The sequence below is a fragment of the Oncorhynchus keta genome, chromosome 15, assembly GCF_023373465.1.
Source record: "Oncorhynchus keta strain PuntledgeMale-10-30-2019 chromosome 15, Oket_V2, whole genome shotgun sequence".
Lineage (NCBI taxonomy): Eukaryota > Metazoa > Chordata > Actinopteri > Salmoniformes > Salmonidae > Oncorhynchus > Oncorhynchus keta.
The window spans coordinates 2,003,148-2,017,982 of NC_068435.1; the positions used below are offsets into that span (position 1 = coordinate 2,003,148).

The window sequence follows — 14,835 nt, forward strand, 5'->3', positions numbered from 1 at the left end:
AACTCTGGGGTGTTTCCAACCAGTATGAACTCTGGGGTGTTTCCAACCAGTATGAACTCTGGGTTGTTTCCAACCAGTATGACCTCTGGGTTGTTTCCAACCAGTATGAACTCTGGGGTGTTTCCAACCAGTATGAACTCTGGGGTGTTTCCAACCAGTATGAACTCTGGGGTGTTTCCAACCAGTATGAACTCTGACCTCTGGGTGTTTCCAACCAGTATGAACTCTGGGGTGTTTCCAACCAGTATGACCTCTGGGTTGTTTCCAACCAGTATGAACTCTGGGGTGTTTCCAACCAGTATGAACTCTGGGGTGTTTCCAACCAGTATGAACTCTGGGGTGTTTCCAACCAGTATGAACTCTGGGGTGTTTCCAACCAGTATGAACTCTGGGGTGTTTCCAACCAGTATGAACTCTGGGGTGTTTCCAACCAGTATGAACTCTGGGTTGTTTCCAACCAGTATGACCTCTGGGTTGTTTCCAACCAGTATGACCTCTGGGTTGTTTCCAACCAGTATGACCTCTGGGTTGTTTCCAACCAGTATGACCTCTGGGTTGTTTCCAACCAGTATGACCTCTGGGTTGTTTCCAACCAGTATGACCTCTGGGGTGTTTCCAACCAGTATGACCTCTGGGTTGTTTCCAACCAGTATGAACTCTGGGGTGTTTCCAACCAGTATGACCTCTGGGTTGTTTCCAACCAGTATGAACTCTGGGTTGTTTCCAACCAGTATGACCTCTGGGTTGTTTCCAACCAGTATGACCTCTGGGTTGTTTCCAACCAGTATGACCTCTGGGTTGTTTCCAACCAGTATGACCCTCTGGGTTGTTTCCAACCAGTATGAACTCTGGGGTGTTTCCAACCAGTATGAACTCTGGGGTGTTTCCAACCAGTATGAACTCTGGGGTGTTTCCAACCAGTATGAACTCTGGGGTGTTTCCAACCAGTATGAACTCTGGGGTGTTTCCAACCAGTATGACCTCTGGGTTGTTTCCAACCAGTATGAACTCTGGGGTTGTTTCCAACCAGTATGAACTCTGGGGTGTTTCCAACCAGTATGAACTCTGGGGTGTTTCCAACCAGTATGAACTCTGGGGTGTTTCCAACCAGTATGAACTCTGGGGTGTTTCCAACCAGTATGAACTCTGGGGTGTTTCCAACCAGTATGAACTCTGGGTTGTTTCCAACCAGTATGACCTCTGGGTTGTTTCCAACCAGTATGACCTCTGGGTTGTTTCCAACCAGTATGACCTCTGGGTTGTTTCCAACCAGTATGACCTCTGGGTTGTTTCCAACCAACCAGTATGACCAGTATCTGGGTTGTTTCCAACCAGTATGAACTCTGGGGTGTTTCCAACCAGTGACCTCTGGGTTGTTTCCAACCAGAACTCTGGGGTGTTTCCAACCAGTATGACCTCTGGGTTGTTTCCAACCAGTATGACCTCTGGGTTGTTTCCAACCAGTATGACCTCTGGGTTGTTTCCAACCAGTATGACCTCTGGGTTGTTTCCAACCAGTATGACCTCTGGGTTGTTTCCAACCAGTATGACCTCTGGGTTGTTTCCAACCAGTATGACCTCTGGGTTGTTTCCAACCAGTATGACCTCTGGGTTGTTTCCAACCAGTATGACCTCTGGGTTGTTTCCAACCAGTATGACCTCTGGGTTGTTTCCAACCAGTATGACCTCTGGGTTGTTTCCAACCAGTATGACCTCTGGGTTGTTTCCAACCAGTATGAACTCTGGGTTGTTTCCAACCAGTATGAACTCTGAAGACAATCAATGCAACACAATCTTTTATACATGTTTTATTTATTATTATTATTATTTTTATTCTACAACTTTCTTTCACATTGAATTTTGCTGCCTAAAAGGTAAGTAATTAATTATATGTTTTTGTCTACTTGGTTTGTGTAGATATGTAGGCAAAAACATATAATTAATTACTTACCTTACAGCAAAATGTGAAGACTTTGCAAAGCGGGTGTAGACGTTCACTAGGTGTGTGTATGTCTGTGTTTACTTAACGTTTAAAGGGACTTTACCTGACTATAGTGATGCCATCGCGATGGGAACATCTGTGACAATTAAGAAACAACATATTATATATTAGGGGTATTAATTAAGAAACATTATTGGTTTAGGGATAAAATTAGCAAATGAAACTCAAAGTAAACTAACACATCATGTCCAGTGTGCCACACAGTGTTCCAGGCTGTGATGTAAGTGTATATTATGTCAAATGTTACCTCAATTTTCACCACTGAGCAAATTTAAGGTCTGCTGAGCACAAACTTGAAAGTTGTGAAAATTCTGTGCAACGTCCAGCGCACGTTTACTGTGAACACTGAGGCTGTACATGCTGTAAGTTATAGTTATATATAATAATATAATATAATATATGCCATTTAGCAGACGCTTTTATCCAAAGCGACTTACAGTCATGTGTGCATACATTCTACGTATGGGTGGTCCCGGGGATCGAACCCACTACCCTGGCGTTACAAGCGCCATGCTCTACCAACTGAGCTACAGAAGGACCGTTTTAACAGTGGACGAGTAGGCAACTGTGGCTATTTGATCATAGTGTAGGTCTACCAGAGTTGCCAACCTACCGTTAAAAACAATGGAGAAAATGCATCCCATAAAATGTAACATGGAAGTTGCTTTAGGGGGTGCTGAGCTGTTGGCCGGGGTAGGGGTAGCCAGGTGGAAAGCATAGAGAGATACTTCTTAAAATTGTTGACTAGAAATAGAAAGTAACTATAACTGGGCTAATAACTAGCTAACTAGCAAAACATACACAGGTGGCAACAAGTAGCTCTCACTTTGATCTCAGAACAAGAGCATCTACTCCCGACCGCTCCTGCTGTAGCCTGAACACAGTGAACGGCAGGGATCCATATATGGCCATGGCTATTTGCATATAGGCCTACTGCAGCTCTGATTGGTTATGGGGCACCGGTCTGTAGAGCACAGGCTCTACAGTCCTGCCTGTCAATAGAATCCTACTCCAATGTGCTCTGCCTACAAGAAAGTCTCTTGCACAGTTAGTTTGCATACTAAGTCTTGCACAGTTAGTTTGCATACTAAGTCTTGCACAGTTAGTTTGCATACTAAGTCTTGCACAGTTCGTTTTGTGTCGCTATGTTACATTAAAATGGTCTAACATTGCGCTGATTCGATCCCAAAGTAGAGCTTAACATTGTTAACTGAAGGGGAAAACTAGAGAAAGGTGAGTGAAGGTCAATCTCATGCTTCTCTGCAGTTTAAGAAACATTGATGATGTCTTATGTGAATGTTTATGTTTAAATGTCTGCTTGGACGTCATGTCTACGACCGGCTGTGGTATATTGGCCATGGGTAAACAACCCTCGGCCCTCACTGCTGAGGTAAATATGTGTACATATGCGTACCTTCGTGAAATCCAAGTTTAAGTATTTGACTGCCTGGCCATCGGTCCAGACAAACGCGTCCCGGTTTAAGTTACTCAGTCCAATCCACAGGTCAGTAGCACCAGAAGTCATCTGGGTCGTCAAAAACACTGCAACCATAGAGATAGAAAGAGAAGATCTTTATATCTGTGTCATTATAGAGTCTGTGACAGCATGGGTAGCTCCATAGAGATAGACAGAGAACTAATCTTTATTTCTGTGTCATTATAGAGTCTGTGACAGCATGGGTAGCTCCATAGAGATAGATAGAGGACTCATCCTTATATCTGTTCCATTATAGAGTCTGTGACAGCATGGGTAGCTCCATAGAGATAGATAGAGGACTCATCCTTATATCTGTTCCATTATAGCATCTGTGACAGCATGGGTAGCTCCATAGAGATAGATAGAGGACTCATCCTTATATCTGTTCCATTATAGAGTCTGTGACAGCATGGGTAGCTCCATAGAGATAGATAGAGGACTCATCCTTATATCTGTTCCATTATAGAGTCTGTGACAGCATGGGTAGCTCCATAGAGATAGATAGAGAACTCATCCTTATATCTGTTCCATAATAGAGTCTGTGACAGCATGGGTAGCTCCATAGAGATAGATAGAGGACTCATCCTTATATCTGTTCCATTATAGCATCTGTGACAGCATGGGTAGCTCCATAGAGATAGATAGAGGACTCATCCTTATATCTGTTCCATTATAGAGTCTGTGACAGCATGGGTAGCTCCATAGAGATAGATAGAGAACTCATCCTTATATCTGTTCCATTATAGAGTCTGTGACAGCATGGATAGCTCCATAGAGATAGATAGAGGACTCATCCTTATATCTGTTCCATTATAGAGTCTGTGACAGCATGGGTAGCTCCATAGAGATAGATAGAGAACTCATCCTTATATCTGTTCCATAATAGAGTCTGTGACAGCATGGGTAGCTCCATAGAGATAGATAGAGGACTCATACTTATATCTGTTCCATTATAGAGTCTGTGACAGCATGGGTAGCTCCATAGAGATAGATAGAGAACTCATCCTTATATCTGTTCCCATTATAGAATCTGTGACAGCATGGGTAGCTCCATAGAGATAGATAGAGAACTCATCCTTATATCTGTTCCCATTATAGCATCTGTGACAGCATGGGTAGCTCCATAGAGATAGACAGAGAACGAATCTTTATTTCTGTGTCATTATAGCATCTGTTACAGCATGGGTAGCTCCATAGAGATAGATAGAGGACTCATCCTTATATCTGTTCCATTATAGAGTCTGTGACAGCATGGGTAGCTCCATAGAGATAGATAGAGAACTAATCTTTATTTCTGTGTCATTATAGCATCTGTGACAGCATGGGTAGCTCCATAGAGATAGACAGAGAACTAATCTTTATTTCTGTGTCATTATAGAGTCTGTGACAGCATGGGTAGCTCCATAGAGATAGATAGAGGACTCATCCTTATATCTGTTCCATTATAGCATCTGTGACAGCATGGGTAGCTTCATAGAGATAGACAGAGAACTAATCTTTATTTCTGTGTCATTATAGAGTCTGTGACAGCATGGGTAGCTCCATAGAGATAGATAGAGGACTCATCCTTATATCTGTTCCATTATAGCATCTGTTGAGGCTGCAACCCATAGGACTCCCCACCCAGTTGACTACTTAAAAATGGTGGATGATGGCAATGTCTAATAACAATGGCAATGTCAAAGTAGGGGCTCCCTAACCCGGGCGACGCTAGGCCAATTGTGCGTCGCACCACGGACCTCCCGGTCGCGGCCGGTTACGGCAGAGCCTGAACCCAGGGACTCTGATGGCACAGATGGCGCTGCAGTACAGCGCCCTTAACCACTGCGCCACCCGGGAGGCCACTCCATACATTTTTCATGGCACTCTAAAGTGTTACATTTTGACAGGAAAATGGTCCAATTCACACTCTTATCAAGAGAACGTCCCTGGTCATCCTTACGGTCTCTCTGTTGAGTTTGTAAATTATGTGTTGGAGCCCCTGGGTATCCATTAATAAAGAAAACTGGGAAAACTTGCTTAATCTTGCTTAATCTTAGTCATTTTAAATTATTTATACTTTTACTTTTGATACTTACAGTGGGGCAAAAAATACAAAATATCAGTATAAATGGCACCTGTCCACAACCTTAAACAGTCACACTCCAAACTCCACTATGGCGAAGACCACCAGATGAATGGGGCCAGAACATATCAAGACCATTTCGAGGACAGCTTTTTTCCATCTACGTAACATTGCAAAAATCAGAAACTTTCTGTCCAAAAATGATGCAGAAAAATTAATCCATGCTTTTGTCACTTCTAGGTTAGACTACTGCAATGCTCTATTTTCCGGCTACCCGGATAAAGCACTAAATAAACTTCAGTTAGTGCTAAATACGGCTGCTAGAATCCTGACTAGAACCAAAAAATTTGATCATATTACTCCAGTGCTAGCCTCTCTACACTGGCTTCCTGTCAAAGCAAGGGCTGATTTCAAGGTTTTACTGCTAACCTACAAAGCATTACATGGGCTTGCTCCTACCTACCTCTTCTCTGATTTGGTCCTGCCGTACATACCTACACGTACGCTACGGTCACAAGACGCAGGCCTCCTAATTGTCCCTAGAATTTCTAAGCAAACAGCTGGAGGCAGGGCTTTCTCCTATAGAGCTCCATTTTTATGGAACGGTCTGCCTACCCATGTCAGAGACGCAAACTCGGTCTCAACCTTTAAGTCTTTACTGAAGACTCATCTCTTCAGTGGGTCATATGATTGAGTGTAGTCTGGCCCAGGAGTGGGAAGGTGAACGGAAAGGCTCTGGAGCAACGAACCGCCCTTGCTGTCTCTGCCTGGCCGGTTCCCCTCTTTCCACTGGGATTCTCTGCCTCTAACCCTGTTACGGGGGCTGAGTCACTGGCTTGCTGGGGCTCTCTCGTGCCGTCCCTGGGGGGGTGCGTCACCTGGGTGGGTTGATTCACTGTTGTGGTCGGCCTGTCTGGGTTGCCCCCCTTGGGTTGTACCGTGGCGGAGATCTTTGTGGGCTATACTCGGCCTTGTCTCAGGATGGTAAGTTGGTGGTTGAAGATATCCTCTAGTGGTGTGGGGGATGTGCTTTGGCAAAGTGGGTGGGGTTATATCCTTCCTGTTTGGCCCTGTCCGGGGTGTCCTCGGATGGGGCCACAGTGTCTCCTGACCCCTCCTGTCTCAGCCTCCAGTATTTATGCTGCAGTAGTTTATGTGTCGGGGGCTAGGGTCAGTTTGTTATATCTGAGTACTTCTCCTGTCCTATTCGGTGTCCTGTGTGAATCTAAGTGTGCGTTCTCTAATTCTCTCCTTCTCTCTTTCTTTCTCTCTCTCGGAGGACCTGAGCCCTAGGACCATGTCCCAGGACTACCTGACATGAGGACTCCTTGCTGTCCCCAGTCCACCTGGCCATGCTCCTGCTCCAGTTTCAACTGACCTGAGCCCTAGGACCGTGCCCCAGGACTACCTGACATGAAGGCTCCTTGCTGTCCCCAGTCCACCTGACTGTGCTGCTGCTCCAGTTTCAACTGTTCTGCCTTATTATTATTCGACCATGCTGGTCATTTATGAACATTTGAACATCTTGGTCATGTTCTGTTATAATCTCTACCCGGCACAGCCAGAAGAGGACTGGCCACCCCACATAGCCCGGTTCCTCTCTAGGTTTCTTCCTAGGTTTTGGCCTTTCTAGGGAGTTTTTCCTAGCCACCGTGCTTTTACACCTGCATTGTTTGCTGTTTGGGGTTTTAGGCTGGGTTTCTGTACAGCACTTTGAGATATCAGCTGATGTACGAAGGGCTATATAAATAAATTTGATTTGATTTGATTTGATTTGATTTGATGTATCGTGAGATTTTGAGTGAAAACCTCCTTCCATCAGCAAGGGCATTGAATATGAAATGTGGCTGGGTCTTTCAGCATGACAATGATCCCAAACACACTGACCCGGGCAACGAAGGAGTGGCTTCGTAAGAAGCATTTCAAGGTCCTGGAGTGGCCTGGCCAGTCTCCAGATCTCAACCCCATAGAAAATCTTTGGAGGGAATTGAAAGTCCGTGTTGCCCAGCAACAGCCCCAAAACATCACTGCTCTAGGGGAGATCTGCATGGAGGAATGGGTCAAAATACCAGCAACAGTGTGTGAAAACCTAGTGAAGACTTACAGAAAACATTTGACCTCTGTCATTGCCAACAAAGGGTATATAACAAAGTATTGAGATAAACTTTTGTTCTTGACAAAATACTCATTTTCTACCATAATTTGCAAATAAATTCATAAAAAATGTGATTTTCTGGATTTTTTTTCAAAATGTGTCTGTCATAGTTGAAGTGTACCTATGATGAAAATTACAAGCCTCTCTCATCTTTTTAAGTGGGAGAACTTGCACAATTGGTGGCTGACTAAATACTCCCCCACTGTAAGTATATTTCAAAAAACAAATACTTTTAGACTTTAACTCAAGTATTATTTTACTGGGTGACTTTGAATTTTACTTTGAGTCATTTTCTATTAACGTATCTTTACTTTTACATTAAAATATAAAAAAGTATAAAAATGGTGTTCTTCCACCACTGATTTGTTTTTGAAGTATGTTGTATGTTTTAGGATCAATAGAGGTGATAGGTAGGAGAAATAGCTATGGTCTTACATGTACTCCAGAGGGAGGGTCTTAGACCGCCACAGACGAGGGGTCATTTACAGGTTAAAATATTCTCACCTTGCTCCCCCCGACTGGCGATGGAAGCCAGGTTAGCTCCCATGGATTGGCAGTACGATCTGGCCTCGAGCCAGGTACAAGGCACCCGGTATCCAATCAATTTGTAGCACTGTAATCAAATCAATAAGCAATAAATCAAGTTGATTCAAGTTGATTGATTATAGGCAAACACTTTGAGTTAGACTTTCCTTCTCAAAGCCTGTTGTAAAACTGTATCGTCTGTTTTCATGTGAAAGACATTCAACATATTATTACATAATCATTATTTTAACACTCTTCCTGTGTAACCTTTGATCTCTGACCTTAGGATCCATTCTCTCCTCTTACTGACCTTAGACTGGTAGCGGACCCATTCCGGGGGGCAGCCTCCTGTGGGGGGGGCAGTAGGGGGCACGGTGCTGTTCACTGGGGGGGAACCACTCCTCTCACAGATGGACCTCATTTCAGTGCCACAGTTATAGTCAAGCCAGAAACCTGGAGACACAGTTATAGTCAAGCCAGAAACCTGAACACTCAGACACACAGTTATAGTAGACCTAATCATGCCATTGAGTTAAGTGGTAACCAGCCCCAAGATTCAGAATGAAAATAACTCAATGGAAGTTCTTATAAGAGAGGAACATTTTTGGGCCTCGACTCATCTTTAGCTCACCCATGGAGCTGGACATGACAACACAGTTCTCATCGTTGTTCTTGAAGTCCGGCTGGTTGTTGTCCCATCTCTGGAATACTACTGGGGAACCGTTCATCCACCTGGACAGAACACAATCACTCAGAACACAAGGATTCAAGAACTCAGAACACAGGACACAATAACTAAGAACACAAGGATTCAAGAACTCAGAACACAAGAACTCAGAACACAGGACACAAGGATTCAAGAACTCAGAACACAAGGATTCAAGAACTCAGAACACAAGGATTCAAGAACTCAGAACACAAGGATTCAAGAACTCAGAACACAAGGATTCAAGAACTCAGAACACAAGGATTCAAGAACTCAGAACACAAGAACTCAGAACACAAGGATTCAAGAACTCAGAACACAAGGATTCAAGAACTCAGGACACAAGGATTCAAGAACTCAGAACACAAGGATTCAAGAACTCAGAACACAAGGATTCAAGAACTCAGAACACAAGGATTCAAGAACTCAGAACACAAGGATTCAAGAACTCAGAACACAAGGATTCAAGAACTCAGAACACAAGGATTCAAGAACTCAGAACACAGGATACAAAGATTCAAGAACTCAGAACACAAGGATTCAAGAACTCAGAACACAAGGATTCAAGAACTCAGAACACAAGAACTCAGAACACAGGACACAAAGATTCAAGAACTCAGAACACAAGGATTCAAGAACTCAGAACACAAGAACTCAGAACACAGGACACAAAGATTCAAGAACTCAGAACACAAGGATTCAAGAACTCAGAACACAAGGATTCAAGAACTCAGAACACAAGGATTCAAGAACTCAGAACACAAGGACTCAAGAACTCAGAACACAAAGATTCAAGAACTCAGAACACAAGGATTCAAGAACTCAGAACACAAGGATTCAAGAACTCAGAACACAAGGATTCAAGAACTCAGAACACAAGGATTCAAGAACTCAGAACACAGAACACAATCACTCAGAACACAAGGATTCAAGAACTCAGAACACAGGACACAATCACTCAGAACACAGAACACAAGGATTCAAGAACTCAGAACACAGGACACAGGACACAATCACTAAGAACACAAGGATTCAAGAACTCAGAACACAGAACACAGGACACAATCACTAAGAACACAAGGATTCAAGAACTCAGAACACAGGACACAGGACACAATCACTAAGAACACAAGGATTCAAGAACTCAGAACACAGAACACAGGACACAATCACTAAGAACACAAGGATTCAAGAACTCAGAACACAGGACACAGGACACAATCACTAAGAACACAAGGATTCAAGAACTCAGAACACAAGAACTCAGAACACAGGACACAATCACTAAGAACACAAGGATTCAAGAACTCAGAACACAGGACACAATCACTCAGAACACAAGGATTCAAGAACTCAGAACACAAAACATAAGATATAGAATATTCCTTTGAGCATGGTGAAGTTATTAATTACACTTTGGATGGTGTACACCCAGTCACTACAAAGATACAGGCGTCCGTAATTAAGATGCTGGAGGGGAAGGAAACCACTCAGGGAGTTCACCATGAGGTCAATGGCTGTGATAGGAGAAAACGTAGGATGGATCAACAATCACAATACTAACCTGAATGATAGAGTGAAAAGAAGGAAGCCTGTACTGAACAGAAAATAAGGCAACAAGGCACTAAAGTAATTTGGCAAAAAAAAATGGCAAAGCATTTAACTTTTTGTCCTGAATACAAAGTGTTATGTTTGGGGAAAATCCAGATACAACACATTACTGAGTACCACTCTTCAAATGTTCAATCATAGTAGTGGCTGCATCATGTTATGGGTATGCTTGTCATCGTTAAGGACTGGAGAGGTTTTCAGGATAAAATTTAATTGAATGGAGCGTAGCACAAGCAAAATCCTAGAGGACAACCTGGTTCAGTCTGCTTTCCACCAGACACTGGGAGATGAATTCACCTTTCAGCAGGACAATAACCTGGTTCAGTCTGCTTTCCACCAGACACTGGGAGATGAATTCACCTTTCAGCAGGACAATAACCTGGTTCAGTCTGCTTTCCACCAGACACTAGGAGATTAATTCACCTTTCAGCAGGACAATAACCTGGTTCAGTCTGCTTTCCACCAGACACTGGGAGATGAATTCACCTTTCAGCAGGACAATAACCTGGTTCAGTCTGCTTTCCACCAGACACTGGGAGATGAATTCACCTTTCAGCAGGACAATAACCTGGTTCAGTCTGCTTTCCACCAGACACTGGGAGATGAATTCACCTTTCAGCAGGACAATAACCTGGTTCAGTCTGCTTTCCACCAGACACTGGGAGATGAATTCACCTTTCAGCAGGACAATAACCTGGTTCAGTCTGCTTTCCACCAGACACTGGGGGATGAATTCACCTTTCAGCAGGACAATAACCTGGTTCAGTCTGCTTTCCACCAGACACTGGGAGATGAATTCACCTTTCAGCAGGACAATAACCTGGTTCAGTCTGCTTTCCACCAGACACTGGGGGGATGAATTCACCTTTCAGCAGGACAATAACCTGGTTCAGTCTGCTTTCCACCAGACACTGGGGGGATGAATTCACCTTTCAGCAGGACAATAACCTGGTTCAGTCTGCTTTCCACCAGACACTGGGGGATGAATTCACCTTTCAGCAGGACAATAACCTGGTTCAGTCTGCTTTCCACCAGACACTGGGAGATGAATTCACCTTTCAGCAGGACAATAACCTGGTTCAGTCTGCTTTCCACCAGACACTGGGAGATGAATTCACCTTTCAGCAGGACAATAACCTGGTTCAGTCTGCTTTCCACCAGACACTGGGGGATGAATTCACCTTTCAGCAGGACAATAACCTGGTTCAGTCTGCTTTCCACCAGACACTAGAGATTAATTCACCTTTCAGCAGGACAATAACCTGGTTCAGTCTGCTTTCCACCAGACACTGGGGAGATGAATTCACCTTTCAGCAGGACAATAACCTGGTTCAGTCTGCTTTCCACCAGACACTAGGAGATTAATTCACCTTTCAGCAGGACAATAACCTGGTTCAGTCTGCTTTCCACCAGACACTGGGAGATGAATTCACCTTTCAGCAGGACAATAACCTGGTTCAGTCTGCTTTCCACCAGACACTGGGAGATGAATTCACCTTTCAGCAGGACAATAACCTGGTTCAGTCTGCTTTCCACCAGACACTGGGAGATGAATTCACCTTTCAGCAGGACAATAACCTGGTTCAGTCTGCTTTCCACCAGACACTGGGAGATGAATTCACCTTTCAGCAGGACAATAACCTGGTTCAGTCTGCTTTCCACCAGACACTGGGGGGATGAATTCACCTTTCAGCAGGACAATAACCTGGTTCAGTCTGCTTTCCACCAGACACTGGGAGATGAATTCACCTTTCAGCAGGACAATAACCTGGTTCAGTCTGCTTTCCACCAGACACTGGGGGGATGAATTCACCTTTCAGCAGGACAATAACCTGGTTCAGTCTGCTTTCCACCAGACACTGGGGGGATGAATTCACCTTTCAGCAGGACAATAACCTGGTTCAGTCTGCTTTCCACCAGACACTGGGGGGATGAATTCACCTTTCAGCAGGACAATAACCTGGTTCAGTCTGCTTTCCACCAGACACTGGGGGGATGAATTCACCTTTCAGCAGGACAATAACCTGGTTCAGTCTGCTTTCCTCCAGACACTGGGGGGATGAATTCACCTTTCAGCAGGACAATAACCTGGTTCAGTCTGCTTTCCACCAGACACTGGGAGATGAATTCACCTTTCAGCAGGACAATAACCTGGTTCAGTCTGCTTTCCACCAGACACTGGGGGGATGAATTCACCTTTCAGCAGGACAATAACCTGGTTCAGTCTGCTTTCCACCAGACACTGGGGGGATGAATTCACCTTTCAGCAGGACAATAACCTGGTTCAGTCTGCTTTCCACCAGACACTGGGGGGATGAATTCACCTTTCAGCAGGACAATAACCTGGTTCAGTCTGCTTTCCACCAGACACTGGGAGATGAATTCACCTTTCAGCTGAACAATAACCTAAAACACAAGGCCAAATCTACAATGGAGTTGTTTACCAAGAAGACAGCGAATGTTCCTGAGTGGCCGATATTACAGTTTTGACTTAAATCTACTTGAACATCTATGGCAAGAGCTGAAAATGGTTGTCTAGCAATGATTAACAACCAATTTGACAGAGCTTGAATAATGTTTTAAAGAATAATGGATGTAACAGTATAACTTTAGACCGTCCCCTCACCCGACCCGGGCGCGAACCAGGGACCCTAGGCACACATCAACAACAGTCACCCACGAAGCATCGTTACCCATCGCTCCACAAAAGCGGCGGCCATTGCAGAGCAAGGGGAACTACTACTTCAAGGTCTCAGAGCAAGTGATGTCACCGATAGCGCGAACACCGCTAACTAGCTAGCCATTTCACATCCGTTACATGGGCAAATGTTGCAGAATCCAGGTGTGGAAAGCTCTTAGAGACTCAACCAGAAAGACTCACAGCTGTAATCACTGCCAAGGGTGATTCTAACATGTATTCACTAAGAGTTGGGAATACTTATGTAAATTAGATATGTCTGTATTTCATTTTCAATAAATGTGTAAACTTTCTAAAAACAAGTTTGTACTTTGTCATTATGGGGTATTGTGTGTTGACTTGTGAGAGAAAAAATACTATTTAACCCATTTTGAATTCAGGCTGTAACAACAAAATCTGGAATAAATCAAGGGGTATGAATACTTTCTGAACGAACTGTATGTATTACTGATAAGTCAGTAATACTCACACGAAACATGGAACTCAGAACTCAGCAACACACAATAATAATAATAATAATAATATATGCCATTTAGCAGACGCTTTTATCCAAAGCGACTTACAGTCATGTGTGCATACATTCTACGTATGGGTGGTCCCGGGAATCGAACCCACTACCCTGGCGTTACAAGCGCCATGCTCTACCAACTGAGCTACAAGACATAGAACACATAAAGAACATACACAGAAAATATGTTTTGTTCATGACATGCCGGAATGTTCGGAAATACAACTTCTAAACAGAGCAATGAGGTGTGCATTCACATACTTTGAACTGGTTGAGAACGCCAACTGGCTAATGTCTAAGTAGCTACATCAACCCATGAACAAAAAACGCAGCCAACACGCTCTCATCCAAATTATAGTGTTAAAACCTTTTTTGGGATAAAAACGTTCCCGTTTTAAACAAGATATTTTGTCACGAAAAGATGCTCGACTATGCATATAATTGACAGCTTTGGAATGAAAACACTCTGACGTTTCCAAAACTGCAAAGATATTGTCTGTGAGTGCAACAGAACTGATGTTACAGGTGAAACCAAGATAAAAATCCAATCAGGAAGTGCCGCATTTTTTTAAACCGCCTCATGCCAATGACTCCTTATATGGCTGTGAATGAGCTACGAATGAGCTCACATTTTCTACGTATTCCCCCAGGTGTCTACAGCATTGTGACGTCTTTTTACGCACTTATGTTGAAGAATAGCCATAAGGGACCACATTTAGAAAGTAGTCACATGATGTCTCCCGCAGAAAATCTTGCGTAAAGTACTGAGGTAGACATTTTTCCAATCGCTTCTTATAAGAAACCAATTGTCTCGACGGATATATTATCGAATAGATAAGTTAAAAACACCTTGAGGATTGATTCTAAACAACGTTTGACATGTTTCTGTCGATATTATGGAGCTAATTTGGAAAAAAAGTTTGGCGTTGTAGTGACTGAATTTTCTGGTCGATTTCTCAGCCAAACCTGATGAACAAACGGGAGCTATTTCGCCTACAAAAATAATCTTTTTGGAAAAAAGGAACATTTGCTATCTAACTGAGAGTCTCCTGAGTGAAAACATCCGAAGCTCTTCAAAGGTAAATTAT

General features: G+C 43.5%; 1 protein-coding gene across 1 annotated transcript in view; it reads right to left on the bottom strand.

Annotated features, from left to right (window-relative positions):
• The window catches only part of LOC118380007 (macrophage mannose receptor 1-like), a 99,404-nt gene that overhangs the window by 27,043 nt on the left and 57,526 nt on the right, over window positions 1–14,835 (bottom strand). Inside the window, exons 19-23 of the mRNA XM_052462754.1 lie at window positions 8,856–8,956; window positions 8,535–8,677; window positions 8,204–8,312; window positions 3,417–3,544; window positions 2,046–2,078 (exon numbers count right to left, since the gene is read on the bottom strand). Of these exons, the coding sequence (XP_052318714.1) occupies window positions 2,046–2,078; window positions 3,417–3,544; window positions 8,204–8,312; window positions 8,535–8,677; window positions 8,856–8,956 (514 nt within the window). The remainder of the gene's footprint in view (window positions 1–2,045; window positions 2,079–3,416; window positions 3,545–8,203; window positions 8,313–8,534; window positions 8,678–8,855; window positions 8,957–14,835) is intronic.